Source organism: Monomorium pharaonis, chromosome 4 (assembly GCF_013373865.1).
Source record: "Monomorium pharaonis isolate MP-MQ-018 chromosome 4, ASM1337386v2, whole genome shotgun sequence".
Taxonomy (NCBI): Eukaryota; Metazoa; Arthropoda; class Insecta; order Hymenoptera; family Formicidae; genus Monomorium; species Monomorium pharaonis.
The window spans coordinates 10,987,966-11,013,617 of record NC_050470.1 but is presented as its reverse complement, the minus strand read 5'-3'; the positions used below and the strand labels follow the sequence as shown (position 1 = coordinate 11,013,617).

The following is a 25,652-nucleotide window of genomic DNA, read 5'->3' as shown; positions in this document are numbered from 1 at the left end:
TTATTAATAACGCTTTATTTCTTTATTTCAAGGGGGAGAGGGTGATTGATTGCGACGATCGCCCAGAGACAGGCTCTTGACGCGGATAGATGCCCAGAGACACTCTTCGCGGAAACGAGAAGTGTGGAGGCATGGAAAATCAAGTCGCGAAAATACAAGACGACGTAAGGCGCGCGGCGAAATAAGTTCTAGTCTCTTAAGTTCATTTATTCGCGTTTTTCCAAAATACTTCGTTGTGCATTTATCAATAATGCTTTTATTTCTTTATTTCAAGGGTGAGAGGGTGATTAGTTGCGGCGATGGCCCGTAGGGACCTATCGGCGCAAATAGATGCTCTGAGAAGTGCATCTGAGAACACTGAGGGAAGGATAACAAGATTGCGGCGATGGCCCGTAGGGGCCTATCGACGCTGACAGACGCGCTGAGAAGTGCGTCCGCAGAAACAAGTGTGGAGGCATGGAAAATCAAGTCGCGAAAATACGAGACGACGTATCAAAGGTTGCACATTGTCCTAAGTTAAAGCAATTCGATTTGTTAACTCAAAATTTGAACCTACAAGCGCATGACTTAAAAACAGAATTATAACGAACTTATCAGTACACTGATCTACATTTTTCAGTGACAAAAAGTGCGTTCGACCCGAGGCACCTACCCTTTCTCCACTTGCGTGCCTACAAAAGCTAAGATTCGTTACGTCCTTTTCTGCCTTACCTGCACTCCTTTGGAATATTTTTACAACCAGTTAAATAAAAATTAAATCCCATAAGATTAGACGTAACAATTAATTATAATTATTACTATTTCGATTGTAAAACTCAAACAAATGTCAGTCGAGATTCTATCTGCGAGGATTCTCAAGAAGACAACATTATTGGCGATGATGCAAAAACATCAAATATTTCAACGCCAGACCACACATTGCTTCCAATACAAAAGACACTGTAATGAGTCTTGGCTGGGACGTCTTGCAGCACCCGACGTATTCACCATACGTTGCTCCATCTGATTACCACTTGTTCCGGTCGATGCAACACGCCTTGTCTGATATGCACTTCCAATCAGTGGATAAGATCCGAAAAGGCTTAACGACTTTATCGTGTCCAAAGACGTAACATTTTTTCGAGATGGAATTCATCAGCTGCCTGAAAGATGGCTTAAAGTTATAAAAAGCAACAGCGAATACTTTGATTGAACAATTCAATTTACTTTTTTTTTTAAATAAACCTTGAATGTAGTTGAAAAAATTGGATTATTCATTTGTACACCTAATATCGACAAAGATGAAAACTGCAATATGACATCAGGTATTACATTTATAGACTTTATTATTTTATAAGGTAATAAATAAATAATAATAATTGTAATGTTGATTGTGATTATAATAATGTTACATCTGCAGTAAACACACAAATGAGGAGATCGCTCAAAAATACAGCCAAAGAAACCCAAAAAGCTGTAACTGCAATTAATAGAATCGCGGATGCGATGTGCAGAAAAAAGCCAAATATTGTCTTACCTACTCCCTCGCAATCAGGTAAGGTTGATTCCATGTTGCATGCAAGCAGAGCTACAATTGTGTCAAATACCACACAAGAAACAGATACAGAGACACTGTTAGATACAGAACAAATGGTTCACATTCAACTGACAGAAGAACATATCGAGTAATGTTAAGCGGCTTCAGTGAGACAAACACAGCTAATAACGCAAATCCTCCCCAAAGAATACAAAAATTACTTTATCGACCTCTACATAAATAAAAAATTCAAACAACTAAATAATAAAAAATCAAACGGCCTAGACAAAATATCTAATATTGCACTTAAAAACATCCTAGAAAATCTAATTTACAACTACATAATTGTTGCATGTATAGTCGTGCACGACAGATAAATAAACATAACAAAACATAATAATAAATTATGAACACGTCACAATACGATCGAATGTACAAGAGTCGTACGCGGCTTGCGTGTGCATGCACAAACCTGTATAAGGATGACGCAATGTCTGGCATAGAATGAGCGTCTTTGATGGGCGACCCTTTGTCCGTCTCAAACTCTGTGACATTGTTCATAAGCAACGCTACAAGAAATTACGAGAAAATTCGAGAAAACGGACAGAAACACATAAAAAGGCGCACATCCAATTCGGGAGAGTTGAAAGCAAACAGCGGTCAGATCAAGTCGTAAAATCCAAGTTAAATAGCCAAATTACACGCATGCCGAGAGCGATTCGAGAGAGTACGACGTAACGTGATCGCAACATCGACTCAGAGTCATCAAGACTCCCAGACGTCGTCGGTGTATCAGCGAGTCATGGTGTACACACCCCCAGGCGTTCTCGCAACCCACTCAGGGCATACGCACCCCCAAGCAGCGTTCGTGACTGTACGACTCAGGGTCCACGAACCCCCAGGCGGTGTCGTGCATAATACCGGCTCAGGGCACACAAGACCCATAGGCGTGCCGGAAAACGTGCTACCGGAAAACTTAGCGCTGCTAAATTTCAATTAAAGAATATAGAGACAACTGATATTGTAATTATAGATGTAGCGTACATCAACCTCCCTCTGAACAGAGTTCTCAGAAGTTGCGGGACTGAATATATCAACTTATAGAGTAAAGTTCGGCGTTCCGTAACTATAAGGGTGATACTGTCATAGGCACGACAAGAGATGTTCTCCTGTCGGGAGTGGTCGACGTCCAAGCCACTGAAAGAGGGCTGGGCAAGATCTTCTCGCTGGCAGCTCAAGTGCGTCCTCCACGATGCGCGTCGGCTAGACGGCCCGATTTTCTCAGAGATAATATGGAGCAAAGAAAAAAAAGGGAATTTGCTCACGCGCAATTCCTGTGTAAAAAGAACTGCAAAACCTGTCTCTCACACATACTCAAATTCTACAACTACTGCGTCCCGTTATGAAGACGACTAATGGCGCGGATAGAAACATAACGGTCTTACGTGAACAATTTCGGATTGAGGACAGAATGACGAGAGCTGGCTAGAGCCTCCAGTCAAATGCCGGAAGAATTCATCTCGAAGGCCTCAGCGAGGGCGCCGTCGCAAACCTAGTTAACGTAATGGATAGAATCTCGCTCTGGGATTCAATTACTACAGTCGAGATAAAATGAATCTCTATTAAGACTAGCACTGCGCCCGGATTGGACCAGATTACGTCGAGAATATGGAACGCAGTTTCGATCGTTCTTTGTCAAAACAAACAAACCAAATCATCGAAAAATTCTGGGATTTTAAAACAAAACTTCCAGTTAAAAAACAAAATCTCAATTTTAAACAAAATGAATTAAGATGTGTCCACCGCATCTCTCCGTACCTCGTATCAGAATAATTACTAATGGCCCTACAACGACTAAAATGAAACGGTGCTGTGTGCCGTGTCATTGTTCTATCTAAACCGCATAAATAACGTAATCCTTTGCGACAAGTGTTATTTAGATCACTCTAACCCAAGTCTCTTTGATCGCGTTTACCGTCATTATTTGCACATCGGGACCCAAGAGCAATTAGAGCAGTGCTCTAAATGTGCTGTATTATAATTCCGCTAACGCGCGCTTTCGTAGATTGCAACACATGCATTAGGGTACGCAAAAAATTTCTCGAGTATTTACAACCACCAGAAAGTGTATGGAAGGTAAAGCGGGTAATAGTCCAAAATTAACCATTCATATAAACGAAAGACGCTTACGTGCTAAAAAGATAAAGCCCTTAAAAAAAGTTTTCCATTCAGATTCTACCATCTCATCTGAGTTAAGTAACCTTTGTAGGGAAACAATGTACGTTGTTCAGAAGAGCGAATGTGAGAAGATCACCCTGTAGTAAAAACCGGGAACTGCCTGGACAGGAAAAACTACCTATCTGAGGTAGTTGAAAGAAGTTTGTATGGCAGTAAACTTTCAACACTATTCGCTATGGAAAAAGGGAATGAGGATATTAACATAGACCTGGCAAATACCTAGAAGTCAGGGAGAAGATCCTTAAGTTGATCCACGACATAGACAGGAGCGCTCCGTGCGCCCTCAATCTTTCGGACAACAGTAGACAGATCCAACGCTTTTTAGACCGGGTGACCCTCAGGTGTTTCGATTTTGAGGCTTCGAGCACCGTTCCCAGAAACAAAAATAATCCTCTCCCTGTTTCTAATGATAACACTAAAGTATTAAAACCCGCCTCCCCCCTCCTCCCCACGGATCGTCTAACGTCAATCTCTCGCAAGTCCTCGACGAGGCGGAGTCACTGAACAATCTCTCCGTAGAAGATCTGCCGGAGATAAACCAGGACAAATTCGACATGTATATAAATTCTATGGCATCCTCCTCCTTCCATAATATCTAATAAATTTATATTGTTACGCTGAGGCGTCTTCGGAATGCACTCTCACACTCACTCACAAGCGCGGCGAAATAAGCACACGTATGTAGCGAGCAAGAAACTTTATTATATTAGAAATACACGATTACAGGCTCAATTATCCCGAGCACGACAAGACGTCTCAAGAACAACCACCACCGTCATTTTATTTTATTTACAATTTTCCTGGCAACGCTGATAATGCTGAACACAGCTGACCGAGACGATAATATTGACTTTTCCTGAGCGCAGACTAAAGCTTGTGCTCACAACGCGTGCGAGACTCATGCTCGCAACAATATTATTTGTAATCAACCAACAGAGATGAGAATTCGATGACGATAAAAGCAAAAACACGCAATAATTTCAAACTGTAAAACCAGGTAAAACCTTGTTTGTCCTCCTCCGGTAAGACCGGTTGCCGGACGATTCTCTAGGTACTGCCAATATGCGGCGCGTAATAATAAATTAATTTTTTTATTTTAAAGCTTCTTTCTTTTGGATAAAAATATAGATAGCAAACAAAGATACGTGCAATATTTTGATAAGGTATGGGAAGAAATTTTTTCACTTCTATTTCTAATAAAATAATCTGTCTTCTCTATGTGGTTATCAGCCAACTCTTGTTAAAAAGTACATTCTTCATAGGCATTATAAAGTTAAACATTCCGAAAAGTACTCAAAATATGTGGATCAGGAAAAATATAATTTAATTGAGGGTTTAAAATTAATTTATCAAAAAGGTTGTAATATTGATGAAAGTTCAAATATCGATAATGCATCAGTAAAAGCTATTACAGCATCGTATGCCATTTCAAATCTTATCGTAAAAAATGCTAAACCATTTACTGAAGGAAAATTTGTAAAGGAATGCATCATCGCAGCAGTAGAGTCATTCGGAAATTCGTTGACTCTTGAAGAAGCTGCTAGTATTCCACTAAGTAACAAAGTAGTTAAATCGCGAGTAAATGATATTGCTTTTTCCTTAGAAAACAGATTAAAATCTTTATTAGAATCTTGTTCTTTCTTTTCGTTATGTCTTGATGAAAGCACCGATAATCGGCATGTGAGTCAATTGAGCATTTTTGCTCGAATCGTGCAAAACGATTTTTCATGTATCGAGAAGCTCTTAGATTTTGTTCTACTTCATAGTACAACAACAGGTATTGATATCTTTGAAGCTGTTAACGAAACTCTAAAAAAATTTAATATCGAGTTCTCAAAATGTTCAGTTATCGTAACTGATGGCGCGCAATGACAAGGTCAAAAAAACAGATTCATTGGTCAATTAAAAAAACGAGATTTAAAAGTCCCTGTAATTCATTGCATAATTCATCAAGAAGCATTATGTGAAAAAGTTGTAAAACTATGTACTGCAATGCAAATGGTAACAAAAATTGTTAACACAATTAAAGGAGGTCACAAATTTCTTAGTCACCGAAAATTTCAACATTTTCTTGAAGAGCATAACGCAACTTATACAAATATACCTCTGTATTGCAAAGTTCGGTGGCTTAGCGCAGGAAAATGTCTGGAAAAATTTTTTGCAATAAGAAAGGAGATCTTCCTTTTCTTACAACAAGAATTTCCTGCAAAACTTGATAAATGTTAACATTTTTTCGAAGATTTAGATTCTCTTTGCGAGCTTGCTTTAATAACTGACCTTACAAATCATTTAAACATGTTAAATTTAAAGTTACAAAAGACAAATCAAGTTATTTCACAATTAATTAGCCATATCGATTTCTTTCACAAAAAGCTTCAATTATTTAAGAATCATTTAGAGAATATTTTTCACTTTTTTCCTTCTTGCCAAATTCTTTTTGAAGAATCTGACAAAAATTGTAATTTTAGAAAACAAACTTATATTATTGATTTTTTAGTAAATTCAATACCCGTTTCACTGATTTCAAAATGATAAGGAAAAATTTAATATTTTTTGAAAACCCTCTCACTGTGCAAATCGAGGAACAAAGTTTAGAACTTCAGGCAAAGCTTTGTGATTTACAATGCGATCTTGCTCTAAAAGCACGGTTAGAAAAAGGGGTCGAATTTTTCAAAATTTTAGATATATCATCTTATCTACTTTGAAAAAATTTCGGTCTTCGAATTTTTTCAATGTTTGGATCCACATATTTATGTGAGTGTTCTTTTTCAAAAATGAAATTTACAAAAACAGATAAACGTTCTTCTTTAAGCGATGAATCATTATCTTCCCTGATGCTAGTTAGTTCTTCTAAAATATCTGTAGATATACAATCTTTAGTAGAATTGTGCAAACGACCTAGAAGATCGCATTAGATTTTGATATATTAATTTATATTAAATGATAAACAAACTGGCTTAAGTCATAATATTTTATTATTAGTGGAATAGGCCTACTGGGAAAACCACTTTAAAAAAAACGCATCAAACAATAGTACCTCACGGATGATGTGGAAAGCTATTGTCAAAATTGTAATTATATTTAATTATATTTAATCAAAAATATATTATAACATATATTATATATGTATATAATAGCTTTATATACATAATATTAATAATAAAGTTTTCAATATTTAATTATTTAATAAAAATAAAAATTATTTAACAAGAAAAATATTTCAGATACAACCCCCCAGTATATTTCTTTATAGGGACGCGCCTAAGGCGGTCACGTGCGTTCAGCGGCTCAGCTGTCAATAAACGGTAGTGGGGGAACGGTAAGCGTCGCCTCTGAAATCTGGCTAAAAAGGGCAACTATCTCCGAGCGCTGCAGTATACTATCTGTAGATTCTACAACATCCGAATTAGATAGCATCAAATGTCTGATTGGAAAACCATTTCCAGTATGTCTATTAATTATAAACAAGGACCTGTTTTATATCAATCAAAAAGCATTATCAGATGTAAACTGGCTATCAAGTATATTTCTTCTTGAACAATCCATGAGAAAACCAAAATCAGCATGTCGATGCGGAACTAACGTATTCGACCACTACCGGACTGAAGCGGCCCGACCATTGTCAAGAGTGATGAGGCAATAATGGTAGACGTGCAAGTGTTTCCTGCAAAACTGTGTTAGATGAGTCCCATGAGCAAAAGGTTGTAAAATACCGGTCTTGTGAGGATCTATCTAGCAAAAACATCTCGTTGCAAAGCGCACAGGAGTACCGCGTAATAATAGGAGGATATGTGCAAAACCAATATAACATCCCAATAATATATTACTACTTCAGACAAAACAATAAAAACCTAGAGTGCGTTCCGTTTCACGCATGATACGCGTGATGCATCATTCATCCTTGTTGTTGGTCAAACGTTAAACAAGAATGAACAATGCATTATGCGCATTATGCGTTGAAACGGAACGCAGCCCTAGAATTTCCTAATAGCATAAATAGCAGAAGCAACAAGGTAACATACCGTTACAACATCCCAAATAAAAAAAACTTAAGAAAAAAGATAAACAGATGTAGTTCAAAAACAAATAAAAAAAATGAAACAATTGTTCGGCGGAAATAAATAGAGCAAAAAGTAAAATACACTATTAATAACCTGATAGTAATTAAGCAAAACATATGACTAATACACCACACAACACTAACACACATATTCAAGAAAAAAGATTTTCTTGCAAATTGATGCAAAGTTGATTGCAAATTTAATACAAGATATTATATTTCTGCCAATAAAACATAGGGTGCGTTCCGAGATGCGCATAGAATGCATAGACTGCATAGAAAATCGTTCCGATTTAGTCAATGCGCGCATTAGTAGCGCTTTGGTAACGCTCAGAATTCTCTAGATTGTACTAATCGTACTGAGGGTGCGTTCCGAATTAGATTTCGCTAACTATTTTTCTAGTTACGAAGTTGGTAACTCTGTAACTAACTAACGTAGGTTCCATTATGAATCAGCTGATACCATTGCAAGTGTTGTTCATCAAGAGATTAGTATTTTTTATTATATATATTTTTAGAAAAATGTCAAATATAAAAAATCAAAAATACAAATTAGAAATCTATTGTGAAAATGAAAAAAAAATGTTTACTTTTTTGGTTTCCAAAGAGACTTATATGGAAGCTAAAAAAGTAAGTTCTTATTATATTTAATCTTGTAGTATACTTGTTGTGATGTACTTAGTTACTTTAATTAAAGTACTTTTAATAATGATTTAATAATAATTAAAACATGTAATTAATAAAAAATTTATTCTTAAAATAATTTAATTTCTACGTTATATTGTGCTGTAAAAATGTATTATAATTTTAACCACTAATGTTTTCTGTTACTACAAAAATATTTTATATGTATGTATATCATTAAAAAATTTTAACTTCATGTTAAAGTAGTTGGTAGAGTTAATTATAAGAAGACTGATTAATTTCAAGATTTTACTAGAAAATAAGTTTTGCAGATGTAAGAAATGATAATTTACTTTTGAATTATAGAGTTAATATCGATAAATTACTTTTGAGTTATAGAATTAATAGTAAAGTTAAAATGAGTGAAGCTAATTAACTAAATTTATGTTGCAAATATTTTTGTTAATTTTTCAAAAATGTATTATTACATACTTAAGGAATGTTAGTTCAAAGTATGTAGAAAATATAAACTATATCTAATAAGGAAGTGATTTTAATAAACAATATATCTATAAAAGCGTGATAAATTTCTTTTATTTAAAAACCTTTGATAATTATCTATAGTTATTATTCAATATTATATTGATAAAAAAAACATTATATAAAATTTTATTGGATAAGTTACAAACTAAATATTGAAACTATTTTTTATTCTTTCTCTTTTCATTAATCCTTCATTATGTAACAATTGATTTACTATCATTGGTCTCGGTTCTGCATTTCTGTTGTCATCGATAATAACTGGATATTTAAATTCATCATCTTGCAGTAAACAAATATTGTGCAAAACACAACTTATTATATAATAAGGAATCAAATCCGTCCTTGGCATTGGTAATTTGTCTAAAAGACATCTCCATCGTCCTTTTAATAGACCGATTGATCTCTCTACTATCATTCTAGTACTAGACAATAATTTATTGTAACGTATTTCTTTATCAGTTAAATGACCAGTATCTTTATATGGTATCATGACATGTTTTTGCAATATGTAAGCTGAATCTGCAATGATATGCGTATTGTTTGAAAAATATTCGTCACTGCATTTTTCCTGGAATCCTAAATATTTAAACACTCTCATATCGTGTACAGACCCAGGGAGACCAGCATAACAGTGCAAAAATTTTAGCTTATCATTGCAAATCACCTATCAACAAAATAATATGTTAAGTCAAAAATACTTTATTAATCAAGTTTTTTAAATAGACGTATATACCTGCAATTGAAGAGAATGTCTTCTTTTTCTATTTATATAACATTGAGCTTCTTTGGCTGGAGCTGATATACAAACATGAGTTCCATCCAAAGCTCCAATAACTCCAGGAAAACCATATTGCATTTGCAATCTTTGTCTGCAATCATTCATTTCTCTTTGATTTGGCCATCGAATAAAATAATTTCTATGTTTACAAAGGCCTTTGACAACTCTTTTTACTGCTCGCCATGCTGTTGCTTTGCTTACATCAAATTTTGTGACTACAGATCTAGATAAGATAAATATTACAAAAAAATAAATATAAAAATTAATATAAAAAAATTAATCGATCAAACTTTTACAAAAAAATTATAATCAAATTAGTCACCTATACGAATCTGGTGTTCCTAACACATATAAACCTATGTACAACTGTTTTTCAGCAGAGATGGTTATTCTTTCAAAATTACTTCTTCCCTCTAAATCTTCTCTTAATAATAATAAGAGATAATTGAACGTAGAACGTCTCAATCTAAAAATATTAATTTTATTATTTGTATTTTTAATTTTGTTTGTACAAATAAATTATCTCCTAACTGAGATAAAATGTACATAAAAATCACACTGGAAATATTATTTAAGCACTAACTATAAGAGATCCACTATGACCGTCATTGATTCGAATTGTGTTATACAAATAATTCTGTTATTTACATATCTAAAATTTTCTCGAAATTCTTCATTGTTGTATATATACACACAACAGTTTCAATAAAATTAGTGACTCTTGCTTTTTTTCGTCTGCGATTTTCATTTTGATTTATATTATTAAAATCTATTAATTCTTTATCACTTTCTTCATCATCCGAACTTAAACTGGAAAATATTTCATTCAATATAGGTACAATATCCATTATTGTATAATAGCTTTACAATGACAATACGATGTAGAGCAGCTGATTCATAACGGAACTTATGTTAGTTAGTTACAGAGTTACCAACTTCGTAATTAGAAAAATAGTTAGCGAAACCTAATTCGGAACGCACCCTGAGTTCTTCGACTCTTTCCAGCGCATTGACTGCCTCAAGTCCGACTTGAGGTAGCTGATGCGTAGCTTGATGTAATCTACGCGTTTCATGCGCAATTCGGAACACGTGCCTTATGCATTTCATGTAGTTTCGTGCATAATAAACAGATAACGGACAACGAACTTCATCATAATGGAACAATTATATGAATTTCTAATTTTTATCGAAGAAACTAATAAAGTGACTAATAAAGTGACTCTATTTCTAAATAAAGAAGATATAGAGAAAGCAAGTCAAGGTTATATCAATATATTATATTAATTTGTTTAATGTATAGGTTATATGTAGGTTGTGTACATTTTACTTTATAATTACCCAGATAGCAATGCGTGATGATCAGATTTCATCATAATATGATCTTCTGATGTTGATGGAAATGTGATATACATCTTGTAATCATATTATGATGATACATATCATGAGTACAAATTAACATTCATATGAGGACAAGTGTGAGAACACATACTGATGACACTTGTAAACTCATGATGATCACATACTGACTGCAATAATTAACTATCATGTATTATAAGTTTTGTATATTCAGTATTTCGTCATTATTATATATTACTGAGCTCAAGCGCCTGATCTTTTATTTTGCATAATATGAAAAGTTTTCATGTTAAAAAAATAGAAAAAGAAAATGAAACATTGTTAAATACAGGAAAAAAATGTAATAAATGTAATAAAATTTTAATGTGTAATTAATAATATTAAATAAAATATTAATAAAATTAAATAAAATATTTAACTCCGACTTCAGATATCTTGTATAGCTGTTATCTGCGCGCGCAGCGGCTACTACATCGATAATTGGTCGGCGAGCGACATTTATGACAAAGCTGACGCTCATTGGATATCGCGCGTTGAACGTGACGCTTGCCGCGCTAGTGTGCCGAGGCATGCTGCTTCATCACTCGAATCGTTCACCATAGAGATACTATAACAGAGATTCGCCAATGCGTTAACGATTTCTGATTGGCTCCCGTCGCTTGGGGTATAACCGGAAGTATGAGAGAGAAAGATAGATATAACTGACAGAGAAAGCCTAGCCGATCTAACCTGTCACCTGTCACCTGTCAAAAGAAAACAGAGTAAACCGCCATCGAAAACGTCATATCCGATATCCGGTTTTACCCCAAGACGGTACATTGGCGAATCTCTGTTATAGTATCTCTAGTTCACCACAGTCCACCGCCGTCATTGCGTGTAATTGCTTAGTTTCTTTGTGTAATCGTCGATATGTTCGATCGTTCTCATGCCAGCGTGTGTTCCGTCCATCTTATAACGCGGGCACGCGGCTTCGCCGCCGACAGTTCGATCGTCCTCGTGCCGGCTCGCGCTCCGTTCATCGTATAACGCGATCGGGCACGCCGCTTCGCCACCGTTATTGCGTGCAATCGTCGATAGTTCGATCGTCCTTGTGCCTGCGTGTGCTCCATCCATCTTATAACGCGGGCACGCGGCTTCACTGCCGACAGTTCGATCGTCCTCGTGCCGGCTCGTGCTCTGTTCATCGTATAACGCGATCGGGCACGCCGCTTCGGCACCGTTATTGCATGCAATCGTCGATAGTTCGATCGTCCTCATGCTGGCGTGTGCTCCATCCATCTTATAACACGGGCACGCGGCTTCGCCGCCGACATTTTGTGCAATCGTGGTCGATAATTCGATCGTCCTCGTGCTCCATTCTTGTTATACATCAGATTTGCTGCCATGCAACATCAATTATACAGTCGTTCGGTTACACAAAACTTTATATGAAAGTACAGGTATTTTCTTTAAAATCTGCTTATAAATATGTATACATTCCTATATCCATACTTATTATATATATATATATATATATATATATATATAAAATATATATATATATATTAAATATAAAATCAAAACTTTAGCCTTGTTTATTTTGTCTGTTCTGGGTCTACTCGGAGCAAACCCAAACAGACTAATGCACTCTAATAGGTTGATTCCAGTGACGCCAACCTATTAGAGTGCATTAATCTGCTTGGGTTTACTCCGAGTAGACCCAGAACAAACAAAACAAACGATACTTTTAATTATATAATTTATATACAAGTATAATGTGTGATTATATTTAGAATCTCTTAATTTTTCTTAAATTTGCTTATTTTTAATGCAGATTTATTTTTATTTTACAGCTTGCCCTAGGAAGTAAATTATTTGTATTCTGTCCCATTCATAAAATAGAGATGCAGAAGGTAACATTTGTTGAGTGGAGTAACTTATATATTACAAAGAATCGAATTGAAAAGTCGATTTCATACAGCGAGTTATATATATGTTTATTGATGTAATACTGCAAATGTAAAAAAAAAATACTGAGTTACACAAAACTTTATACGTAAGTAGTTATTTTCTTTAAAATTTGCTATGTATAATGTATACATTCTTATATCCATACTTATATATATATCACATATAAAATCAAGACTTTAATTACATAACTTATATACATGCGTGATTATATTTTAAGTTTCTTAATTTTTCTTAAATTTGCTTATTTTTAATGCAGATTTATTTTTATTTTACAGCTTGCCCTAGGAAGTAAACGATTTATATGACGATAACGGCATCTGCTGTGAATTTGCCAAAGCTGTTATATATATTACAAGAACTTTACTCTATGTGTATAGCACTATTCTTTAGATAGATATACGCTTGTAAACTGACCGTTAGATGTAATCACACTTTACCGCAACATTTTCTGTTTTACACATCCTATATAATATATTTCAAGCCGTTGTAGTGGTATAATTCCATTTTTTGTGAAGTTGGAGTTAACCACTTGTTTAGAATCACACAGGAATATTCTGTTTATTTAAACAAATGAAGAAAAAAAATTAAAAATGTACTATTCAAATAACATATTCATATATTGCATATTTAAATGGCATATTTAATAATTTTGTAATTTTATAGAAAAATTTTTTAATAAGATTACATGTGCAATGTTATAAAAATTATAACTAATTTTATAGAAGAATTTTTTAATAAGATTACATGCAATGTTATAAAAATTAGAACTAATTTTATATTATTAATGTATGCAAAACTATATAATAAATGAATTTCTTTTATAATAAAATTTATTAAATTGTATATCCTAACCTAAAAATTAGCCTAATCTAACAACAGGTACATAATTATCATAAAATGAACTCATAGATCGCAATAAATGCAAACATATATTGCTGTCATATTACAAACGTCATATAACATATAATATGCAATATTAGTTTGAACATCATGTATGTACTCATTATGTAGTTTTTTGCAAAATTTTAAAGATATCATAACATGTCTGCGATCTGAGCAGCATATGAGCCCACATCTGTGTCTATATTTGTCATCAGGTTTGTAAAAGATATGAATACAATATGATCTCAGAATGCATATATTTTGCTATCTGGGTATATGTTATTTTTTATAAATTCAGTATTTTTACAAGATCTTGTTGCAAAAGAACAAGGTAAAATTAATAATATTGAGTCAAAAGTTGAAATAAACGAATTAAATAAAAATACGAATGAAAATGACGACAAAAATGCTGGTAAGATACACTTCTATTTTTATGTAACAAATATCTATAATTTACTTTATAATTTTGTATAAAAGTATGTTTATACATAAGTTTAAGAATATTATACAAGGTGTAATGTAATCAGAAGCCATCCCGTAATAGGAAGATAGGCGGGATTGAGATGAAGATAAAAATTCAATATTGTCTTGGGTTAGGTCCACCAATAATCGAGATATTAATTTTTCAAATTCTACAAATGAGAGCGCGCCGTGCGAAGAGCCGAGACGCTCGAGCTGTAGCACGGCCCACTGTGTCAAACATTGGCTGCCGGCGGCGGGGGGAAGAAGGAGAAGCGCCGCCGCTGCCTGTGCTTCGCCGCCCTCGCCTCTCACCGCCTACACTCGCGGCGATGGCCACTACGCACATTCGCGATTACTTGACAAATTAGGAGTTAGCAAAGATATGACAAATTAAAACTGTAATAAACTGCTGTGATTAAGAAAGTCGAAAGAGCGAAAGCGATAGAAACTTATGGAATCTACAAATAATCTAATTTCTATCGTAATTGTGAATAAGTAAATTAATAAAAGTTTTTCGTACATTCACGAAAGAATCTTTCTTTTTCTTAAATATCTTATTTACAATTCTAACTTTGTTTCTTATCGAATTGTGTCGTACTGTTAAATCCTTGATGAAAACATTAATAAAAAATTACCATAAATTCACAATTGATTCTTAAAATAATAATTTTCTTTCATAAGTGTATTATAATATTTGCCGCATAAAATTCTCTCATCGTTTCTTATCGTTATGTAATCATATTAATTATTACATATATATGTAGAAAACAAAAACACAGTGTATATAAATTCAAAGCATGAAAGCATGAATTTTCTATGTACCTATACGAATCAGGAGTAGCCATAAACCACAAAGCAATAAGCAGTTGTTTTTCTGCTGATATAGGTTTTCTGCCAATTTCAGTACCTGTCGCGTTTAACGCTGGTCCAATCGATGTTAAAATCATTTGAAATGTTGCCGGAAACATCCTAGAACGTTTACATTAAGTTATAATATACGTAAAATAAAATAAAGAACGTATTCAACATAATATAAATATGATTTTAATAATATGAAAACACAATATAAACGAGTGAATCCCAGATGCGCACAGTAACAAACGGACACTACCAATCAAATTCCATAAATTCATCCTAACCCTAACCAACCCAGCAATTTGATTGGTAGTGTCCGTTTGTTACTGTGCGCATCTGGAACGCTCCCACGTCATTAAATTGAAAGTCAATTTAATAATAAATAATACTAACTCGCATCTAAATGTAAGAACCCTTTCCCTCTAAAAAAATAAAGAATTAGTAATTAATTTTCAATGTAATAAAGTGATATTATTAATTCTTGTTCAACCTAAAATTATGTTATGACTGAAAAATCTATTAAATGTGCAGTTAAATAAACTTTAAAAAATATATATAATCACATAATAAATATTAACTATGATTTTATATTTATTAAAATGTAACTATGACCATTAAAGCACTTCGTTTATATAAATGAAATGAATTTATTAAAACCAAATATTTTTATTTAATAACTTAATAACGTTTATATTGAAATGCTTACCTAAAATGCTCTTTAAATGCATTGTTTGAGTAATTGGGAATTACGCGTTCAACGTAATTAGTAAGTTTTTCTGTTGCGATCATTTCCCCTCGTACTTTATTCGCCATTAATATACAATATAATGTTTGCATATTCCTTACGTAAATATCATCGTTATCATCATTTTCACTCTCGCTCGATGTCGAATTATCACTTTCGTCATTTTTGTTTAAAAGTATCGTTAAAATGATGTTTGATGCTATTAAACGTTTGTTGTTTCGTTCGGCGTCCATTTTTCTCAACTGACAACCCACTGTAGCATAGCGCATAAGTCGCTCAGAAAATCGTTCCAAAATTTTCAAGCGCTCATGCGTTTTATGCGTGCATTACAAAAACGGAACGATTTCAAAGCGTCGCGCATCAGTATTGCAGTCTACGCGTTTCATGCTTAATTCGGAACGCACCCATAAATAAATTTAATAAGCAACTTAATAAACAAATGCAGTCAATATCAATTTGCTGCAATTTCTGGTTGTATTTAGTGGCAGGCTATGAATAATTTCAATATTTTACTGTGATATAATGTTAATTTACATCACATCTTATATATATATGTATATATATATTTGTTTTTCAGGATACATTTCTCATTAGACATAACTCGTATCATTTTAAAGCTAGTCTTAACGCTCTGGTGTTAAAACTGTTGCGCCTTGCGGTACAACAAATGATTTTTGCCGTACCTTGCAGTGCGACAAAAGATCTTTAGAGATTCGTTGCTGCCCAAGGAGTAAGAACTCGCGGAAAGAAGCGGCTTTTGTTGGCAGGGTCCTCAAATCACTCACTCATTGATTTGACGTGAATTTAATAAAAAGATTTATTCTACTTGTAATGTACAATAGCGGCGGTCGGCGAAGGTGCCGCGTCGGATTACACTTGATTAGATACGGCGCGTGATTCGGAGTTAACGCGTCGTCTCTTCGCTCGCTTGAGGTTTGCTTGCGGCTAAGTCCCGAACTCGTAATTTACTCGTGCGGACCGTATATATCGGCTTGATTACTAATCACTGATCCCACGGGCCGCTGTTCGGCAGCAGCTTAAATAGTGTCGCGGGTTTGATTATTAGTGGGGGCATCGGGCCCTCCGCATGACTATATGTAGTCATTCCCGCGCGCATCCGGGAAATATTTGCGAGCTTAGCAACAATTGCCAAAATGCAGGTATGCATTTCCGGTGGCATGATTGTTGCTAAGCTGGCTTCGCTAATTCCTTGAGGTGGCTGGTGCGTTGCCCAGTGCAATGACCGGCCGGCAGCACACGAGGCATATGTCATCTGACACCTTGTGATAGCGAGCCTTCCTCGGCAAGCTATGTGATAATTTTAATACTCTATATTCTTTATTTATAATATTATTTTATTGGTTGTTTCGCTCACAACATCCCTCCCCCGTTGAAAAAACAAAAAAGGAAGTACAAAGTTTTTGTATATTTAATTAAAAACGCGTGCTACTGCTACGCTTTAAAATAGATCTGGGAATTGTATATTCCGCATCTACGTCTAGTGTGACTCGCTTCTCATGGCTGTTTCGTTTTTTCTTTTTTATTACAACAACAGTTATTATTATTGCTAGTATTATTACAATCACTGTTCCGCTGGTAGCCGTTGGATAGATAAAGTGCGGTGACTGAAAATTTGTATTCGGTTGTTCATTCAATTTTTTGTCCATTTCAATAATTTTTTTGTTTAAGTCCTCTAACTTTGAGGAATGTAGGACAATGTTTTTTAATTTTATCGGTTGCACTGCATTTATGCTTAGCTTTGTTTCGTTCTCTAGTATAGAAATATTGTATTGTGGTAAATATGTTTCTATTTCTGTATCGTGTGATAACTTAGGAGACTTTATTATTGTGTCTTCCGTCATTAATTTGCAGTTATTCTTCAATGTTATTTTACCCGTTTTTTCAATCACTTCCTTTATCTGTCCGTGGTCTTTACAGTATAATGTTACAGTTTGTTTTTCCTGTACGGAATATAGCCATGAGTGCGAGTCGCTTAAGGCTATCCAAAAACTATGGTTAGACGCTATGTTTTTAATGTTACAATTTTCGTGATACCTATCGGTTTCTAGAAACGTTTTAACTTCACACACGGAGTGCGGATTAATCCTATTCGCAGGATAATTTCGCTCGCATAGGTAATCTTTATTTATCTTCATACAATTTTGTAAATCGATGCAAGGTTATGTACGTGTGCTGATCCCCGTCTATCGCTATGGTAGGATACCTGATATCTATTACTGAGAATGTGTTATTATGTTCTGGCACAGGTAATGCTATCACATTTAATATTTCGTATTTCGACGCCGATATTAATGGAAAACGCAAAATCGTGTATATATTTACGCTGTCGCAGTATGCGCTTACAATTGCAAATTGTTCAATAGTTGACCATGCAGCCGCCAGCAGAAGCCGACGCTGCTACGATCCGAGACATCCGAGTTAGCGTTGCAAGGATGGACGAGACGCTGAAAACGATGCCGATGACAAAGTCAACGCCGACGCCGAGGACTCCACCGACGCCGACGCCGAGACCAACGCCGAGAACATCACCGACGTCGACGCCGAGAGCGACGCCGACGCCGAATCCGACGCCCGATTCGGGCGAACTAACGCAGCAGGCGAGCCAGGCAACGGCGGATGCAACGTACGACGATGAGTCACCGATCCCGCCGAGTCAGCCGGCAGCCCGACTCAACGGAGGGGACGAGGGGGAGACTACCGTTCCTCCGGCAGAACACTACGTCACGCTGTGACTCTCATAACGCGAAACTCAGTGCGCGTGAAACAGTTATCCGTGTGATATTAGTTATTAAGTGTATATAGATAAATAGTGTAAAGCGTGCGTTAAGTTAAGTATATCAATTATTAAGTTAGAGTAGTGTAAATACTCGCAGCGGCGAGACCGCGTGTTATAGTTTGTCTATAGTTTTCATTACATTTAATATTCAATTATATTCATAAATATCCTTTATTGTTTGTGCAGCGGCAAGAACCGCATACGTTTAGATAACGTTAAATTCATCTATATATTATTACATTCTATACTTCATATTCCTTACATGATGTTAAATTCATTTATGTTTTTATTTTATTCATTGTAATTATTATAATTCATGTATTTGTTAAAACGTTTATTACACGCGAAAGCGTACACATATATTTGTTAAACTATATGTCGCGATAGCGAGCGGCATGTTGCGAGCGCGACAGAGCGCACATGATATTTTATATTCCGTTGTAATGACATTAGAGTGTCACACTCGCGATAGGATGCGAGATCCATTTTATTTCTTTTATGTGCATGTTAAACAAACGCAGTATAGCCCGATTATCGCATTCCGATCGTATGCGCCGAGCCGTGCGAGCGTGCGTGTATGGAAAGGAGTGTGTGGCATGTGTGCGTGCATTAAAATTTTATATGATATATATTAACGTGTTAGACGGCACAGCCGGAATAAATTATATCCATTGCATGTTATTTTGCATTTATATTCAATATTTTATTTGTCACGTTCCGTAAAACGTCGTAAGTAAGTTTCTGTGCTCTTCTTAAACAGAGACAGAGATAGCCGAGGACCGCGAGCGGCATAAGACTCATGAGAACCAGGCAGCCGGAATCTGACAGTTCGAGGTTAGGTTGCCCATGGTCGTACTTGCGCGAGATTCCCCAGACGATAACCCTTTATTTTAATATTCATTGGTGGAACGTCATATATCATGTTTTAATAACGATAACTATATCGGAACGACAAGAGAGAATCGCGACCGTTCTCTGGCAGGTTTACGACGCTACGACAGACGAACCGGAACATTTTATGTAATCAACGCATTAGCCTGCGTTAATTGATGTTATTCATTAATTTTTGAGTGACGCTTTAAGCGCGTTCACACCGTAGGTAACACTGGTCCGTAATTTTATTCAGAGCGCATATCGCTTAGCGCGAGCGCACGTTTCTTGATTATTTTATCTTGTTTAATGCCAAATTAGGCAATACAGTTAATTTAAACAATAATTATTCATTTTGGGACATTAAGCCTCTAAGGCAGTCCGTATGCACGGACCAGTGCGACCAATAGCATTGCGATGTTACTCGCTCGGCGCTATGGAATTCTGACGCATTGCGCATGCGGTGCCATAGCATCAGAGCGAGAAAAGAAGTGAGTATGAGTGAGATACCATTCGATGCTCACCGATTGGCGACAGACTACAGCCTGACAACAACAAGCCAATCGGGGTGCACCGAGTGGTAGGGATGCATGAGAACGAACGGCTCGGCGTCCCAACGACGAAAGTCTGCAACGAGACGTCTCGGGAGACGGACGTGCGTGCATATACGTGTTCCCGCGCGATCTCGTTATCGTATCTTACGAAATTAGTGCATAGGCAGCAACGGGCGCGACATCAAAGTTTTGCGACACCACCCGCGAGCCTTGCCTGCAGATTCTTTCCGCGCGTATTAATTAACGCGAGCGCGTAATAAATTCGCGATATCTGCGTGCGTTGTGCGAGAGGCGACACGTAGACAAGTGAATAGCGACACACGCGTGGGCGTCCTAAGGCCGTAGCGTGAATGTGTGCGCGAATAATTAAATAAATCGAGTTGTGTGAGAACCGAGAAGCCTTTGTTTATTCGTGCGACCCAAATTTCCCATCCTGGGCGAGTGACCGTTAGTGGCGGGAGATTGCGTCATCCGACGCCGGCCACGCAGCGAAGCACCCCAGAGGATTCTACAACGCGGGGGTCCCAGCCAAGTGTGAGCGGACGTATTTCTACGAGGACTTCCGCATCCAGAAGCCGTGTAGGCGCATTTCATCGTCCGGCCGATCGAGACAAAGGGCCGTGACCACACCCTGGCGGCGGGGCAATTCACCGACCTGGCGACCGTGAAAAGTAAGAGATCTTCGGAAATTTTAAGATTCTCTAGGAATTTATTAATTCTGTGAGCATGTTCGGTCACAACCATTCCTCCTGGTTCGCTCTAAATGGAAAATAGAGTCCTTCCGGGAGTTGAGAGTTCGCGTCTTTAAGCAGTTGTATAATATGGTCTATAAGCGTTAGTCTGAGGTGCATCATACCCCTTTTTAATAGGGTGACGTAATCTAAGACGTCTTCCGCATCGCGAGTTAACTCTGACAGTACGGTGCTGATAATTATAAAATTCGATTGTATGTTGTTTACGCGTTCGCTTTCTAGTAGTTCTAGCTTTAGGTTTTTGGTCGCGTTCGCGAGGAGATATTCATTATGTTGTACTGTCTTTTCTGTCTCGTCGATGTGTGCTATAGTTGCCTGCATTATTTTTAGTTGGTTGTGTACTGCGTGCTGTGTTGACTGTTGTGCGTCATGTAACATTGCGAGTTGTTCGTCAATTATCTTTTTGTCGTCGGCGTCCATGATATTTTCTCATAGTAGATCCCCGGATGATGGGTGAATTTTTCCATTTGATACGGCGTGTCGCTTCCTTGAGCTACTGTTGCCAGGTAAATACATAGAAGTCCCCTGCAAGATGGTTTATCATTACTACCTTGCATCTTATTAATCAGCATTATTTTATCTCGTCGACGTCGTGCTCTTCTTTAATTGTGCGTGAGAAAGATGTAATGTTTATCTCAGCTAATGTGGCCTTTGGGTCGACTGTCTTGGACTGCTCTAAGATCAGTCTTGTCCGAGCTGTCGTGCGAGATATTTTTTCATTTTCGACGGTCCGCGAGAGAAAAAAAAGCAGTTTTTAGTGCCGCCATCGCCACCCCCGTCGCCTAATCCGGGGGTTATCGCTTTGGATGACGCGTCCCCGGACGAGGGCAAAATTGTGGGGATTTTTGAGGACCAAGTGGAGGACGCGGCGGAGTACGAGGGCTCCGAGGAGGAATAAAGCGAAGTGTTCTCCAGTGAGGATTCCGATGAGAACGAGGTCTCCGATTCGGATAATGTTCCATATGCTTTTCCCCCGTCTCCCGGTATGATAGACCGGCTGTTGGAGGACGTGGACGTTTCGGAGTCCGAAGGGGAGTGGGAGCGTGATGTTGGTGCTCTCGAACGTTCTCCTGCGCGTGAAGACTACTTCGGGGAGAAGGGGGAGATAAGGAGTCGGAGGAGTGATTGAACTTCCTCCCTCCTTTAGTTAATATAGTGATTATTTTAAGTATAAGTATAGTATTTGTGTTCCTCCCCCTCTTTAGTTAGTTCCTCCTTTTTTGTATTTTTTTTTTACTATTGGAATTATGTGCAGAATGGATTACTCCGGCTGGTGGCTTCTTCGCCTGGTAAGTTTATTCTCTACATCTGCGTAAGCATGTGTGTGTGAATGTGTGTATATATAATTGTTTCTCTCTCTCTCTCTCTCTCTCTCTCTCTCTCTCTCTCTCTCTCTCTCTCTCTCTCTCTCTCTCTCTCTCTCTCTACAGGGAATTTTGTTTGTCCGAGATACTCTATACCGCTGAGGTTAGTATCGCAAACACCATGGAGCCAAGACGTGTGTACTTAGGCCGTCCAGAGAATCAGCGTGACCCTAACGCTATATTACCTGGCCTTAATCAAAGAAATGGTTTCGGTCAGAGGGGCGCAGCTATAAAGCCAGCTGTCGCTCTGGCTCAACAACAGCCACAACCACACCAACAACAACCACCAAACCGACAACAACCACCACAGCCGAACCCGCAAAGACAACCTAAGGGTAGGAAATTCCCTAAAGGAATAAACCCTCCTGCCCATCTGCAAACAGCAGCTGAGACAAAAGATGTGACACCTACCAACGATGATCCATCAAAAGGATCTGTCTTTGCAACAGGCATGAGCAGTAGAGAAGTGAACTAAGATACAAGAATCACTCCCTCTGCTCCCATACTAATTGAGATTTCACGTATTATGTACGCTGAATATCTCGCAGATGATGCAAATGTGCAGAAAACTCTTCTGCCTGAATATTTAGACTACTATGCTACCGCAATGATGTGGTTTCGCATGGTAAGCCTAAAAGTCAAACTCCGACAACCCATCACTGCAACCGAGCGTGACGTTCTCCTCATGCTTGACCAGGCCGCATTTTCAATACCTGAGCCTTTGCTTATGCAACTACGCATGATTGGAGCCACCCAAACTATGACGAGGGTTGTTTTTTAAAAGAGTGGAAAACATCCACGATAATTCCAATACCAAAAGTAGAGAAACCTAAGAGGGCAAGTGATTATAGGCCTATTAATATATTACCAATATATGAAAAAGTACTAGAGATAATAGTTAAAAAGCAAATTGAGGTCTACCTAGAAAGTAATAATATCATAACGGAACATCAGTCGGGCTTCAGAAAAAATTATTCGTGTGAAACAGCAATTCAAACAGTTATAGATGAATGGAAATTGATGCTAGTAGACGGTATCGATGCAGTTAACAGAAAATGCAAATTATTTTTATTTTATTTGCAGCAAATATGATAGCGCCGCGGTGGAATAGCAAAATGGATAATCGACTCCAATTTTGGAAGTGAGAAATAAGTATGAAAAAAAAGTGAAAGAGAGGAGATATAGAGCAACGAGAAGATTATAGGGGTAGGCGGGATAAAGGTGATCGGAGATTAAAGGAAAGTAGGAGGAAAGTCAAAGATTGAAGATGAAAAGTGAAGTAAAAGCAATAGGTGAGAAGGCGAGAACATAGAATGACGTGGAAAAAATTGGTGGAAGGAAGAGACGGAGATGGCGCCACAGGGGGCAAAAGAAGAAGGTTGGTGTAAGAAACTAAGATAAAAAAAAGAGGAAAAGATGAGGATGAAAGAATATGAAAAGGGAAAAGGCTTAGGTGGGCGCGGAGAGGAGAAAGGGTAACCGTTTGTAAGACTGCCCAATGGCCAAGTCGCGAAGTGACGTACAAAATATATGTATTTTAATTGATGAGATTGTAAACCACAAAGAAAAACAATAAAAAATAGATAAATACATACTATGTACATACGTACAAAGGTATCCGCCAATGTGCTCACGTCTCAGTCGAATCCGGAAGATATCGTTTGTCGTCGTACAGACTCAAGGCGATTTTCGTTTTGGACACCGTGTATACTTCGTGTAAATTCGATCGTATATACGATTGGCGACGCGTTATCTCGATCCCTTCGTTGAGACAGCGTGTGTAATCGTTGAACATTGTGGCTCGTGCCACGACAATGTTTTTGACATCCTTCGCCTTTTTGATGTCCTTTCTATCTACTCTCAACGCATATATTTTTGCACTAAGTCCGACGAATTCGGTCATTATCGCGTCATTGTTCTCGTCTTTCATTAGGGCCGGCACTTTTTTATTCTCGAGAAACATATCATATGCATTGTCGGCCGAATAATCACTCGTGTCAAATCTATAAATGTGACGCCTCATGTTTTCGTAAACATCCTCGAACTCGACGTACTATATAAGACTGCGGTGTCGGTGTACATGACTCTACATTTATCTCGATACAGAGGCAGCTGTACTCTTGAAATTCGTATAAGCAGATTTTTGATGTCAAAGATACACATTCCTACGTAGATTAGCTTGTTGAATTTCACCTTCAGATTACGCGATTCTACGGCAATTAAATTTTAAACAAAAATGCTACAGCTGTGAAAATTCGGTTTAACAATTATTGCCTCCGGGTCGTACCGCCCCTCCTATTTCGTCAATAGTTTTACATCAACATGATTGCGTACATTCTCTATAATTTTACCAAATACTGCATTATTCATTAATTTGTATAAATTTTTTCAAAGTCGTTTTTCGCGAGAGTCCAAAAATTCGGCCGTTATTTAATCTAGTACGCCCGTCGCGTCGTGAATGCCAAGCGGACATGCTTGTATTTTATCTCCAAATAAAACTGTTTGGTTTTTGAAAGTTAACAGTGTTTCCTTTCTTTCCGCGAACGCGCTTTACAATATAATAATATAAGACATCCCCTAGATATCACTAAGCGTTAGTTAGATTTATTGGTAGAAGCGCTTTGTTACAGTTTCCACAAGAATTGTAAGAACTCTAGTGCAAAGAAAATACCCCGGCTATAAATTGAAAGTTGGGTTTTTTTCGTATGCTTTACACTTAGCCGGCAACTTCGTGCATTAAGGAAAATAAATTGCTTTTTTACTAACCAGTTAAAGACATAAAGACTGAAAATTGTACTGAATCCATAAAAAGTAATCATCCATGTGATTTTAATCATAAATCTTGTGTTCCGTTGGAACACAGATAAAGCTACGATTGGCAGCATTTGAAAACTTGTCCAAATTTCATTGCGCAACACGCCTGAAGGCGTGATTCGTGGACAAGACCGGCTCTGCGTAATTTCCCGATTCTTACCAAGCGTTGCGGTAACGCGAAGCGGGGAAGGGAAACACGAGGAGAAGCCGGCACGTGCCGACCGATCCGAACGTACAGTTCCTTCCGAGAGATCGACCAGTGAAGTGCCATTACGCTGCAAGTGCGCCTGCGAAATTCAAAATCGAGTCTCCTCGATTCGCACTATAAGTGCTCGCGTAAATTCGTGATCTCGATAACGCAGGTCGAGCGAGATTCGAGTCGCCCTCGAGTACTTCGCGCGCGCGACCGTGTCTGCAGCCGGTGCGCGGGAGCCCGATCTCCATTTGCATCGTCCACGTAGCGATTTTCACTCGTTATTCGAATTTGAACAC

General features: G+C 37.2%; 3 protein-coding genes across 5 annotated transcripts in view; all 3 read right to left on the bottom strand.

The window, feature by feature from the left end:
• LOC105838791 (ATP-dependent RNA helicase DHX33) overlaps positions 1-25,652 on the bottom strand; it is a 124,748-nt gene that overhangs the window by 49,567 nt on the left and 49,529 nt on the right. The window lies entirely within an intron of this gene.
• On the bottom strand, positions 255-11,785 carry LOC105829695 (protein ANTAGONIST OF LIKE HETEROCHROMATIN PROTEIN 1). 3 transcript variants are annotated; one of them, XM_036285622.1, is made up of 4 exons: positions 10,408-11,425; positions 10,082-10,225; positions 9,715-9,982; positions 255-9,645 (listed from the first exon to the last, which is right to left on the bottom strand). In XM_036285622.1, the coding sequence occupies exons 1-4, from the start codon at positions 10,605-10,607 to the stop codon at positions 9,127-9,129; spliced, it is 1,131 nt and encodes a 376-aa protein (XP_036141515.1). In that variant the 5' UTR covers positions 10,608-11,425; the 3' UTR covers positions 255-9,126. The 3 variants fall into 3 exon arrangements, 2 of the variants coding, with proteins under 2 accessions (XP_036141515.1, XP_036141516.1); XM_036285623.1 differs by having other exon boundaries at positions 11,098-11,425; XR_004962911.1 differs by lacking the exon at positions 255-9,645 and having other exon boundaries at positions 9,952-10,225; positions 10,343-11,785.
• On the bottom strand, positions 15,130-16,721 carry LOC114254203. Its single transcript, XM_028189837.2, has 2 exons — positions 15,971-16,721; positions 15,130-15,378 (listed from the first exon to the last, which is right to left on the bottom strand). Exons 1-2 carry the CDS (start codon positions 16,276-16,278, stop codon positions 15,138-15,140), a joined length of 549 nt encoding a protein of 182 aa, XP_028045638.2. The 5' UTR covers positions 16,279-16,721; the 3' UTR covers positions 15,130-15,137.

What these genes read in the sequence shown, in the direction of transcription:
- LOC105829695 (XM_036285622.1), bottom strand. Translation starts at nt 10,607, where the DNA reads ATGGATATTGTACCTATATTGAATGAAATATTTTCCAGTTTAAGTTCG. An exon ending in TTCGAGAAAATTTTAGATAT is followed by an intron (nt 10,226 to 10,407) that starts GTAAATAACAGA and finishes TAATATTTTTAG; the next exon opens with ATTGAGACGTTCTACGTTCA. An exon ending in GACATTCTCTTCAATTGCAG is followed by an intron (nt 9,646 to 9,714) that starts GTATATACGTCT and finishes TTTTGTTGATAG; the next exon opens with GTGATTTGCAATGATAAGCT.
- LOC114254203 (XM_028189837.2), bottom strand. Translation starts at nt 16,278, where the DNA reads ATGCGCTATGCTACAGTGGGTTGTCAGTTGAGAAAAATGGACGCCGAA. An exon ending in GCATTTAAAGAGCATTTTAG is followed by an intron (nt 15,379 to 15,970) that starts GTAAGCATTTCA and finishes TAAACGTTCTAG; the next exon opens with GATGTTTCCGGCAACATTTC.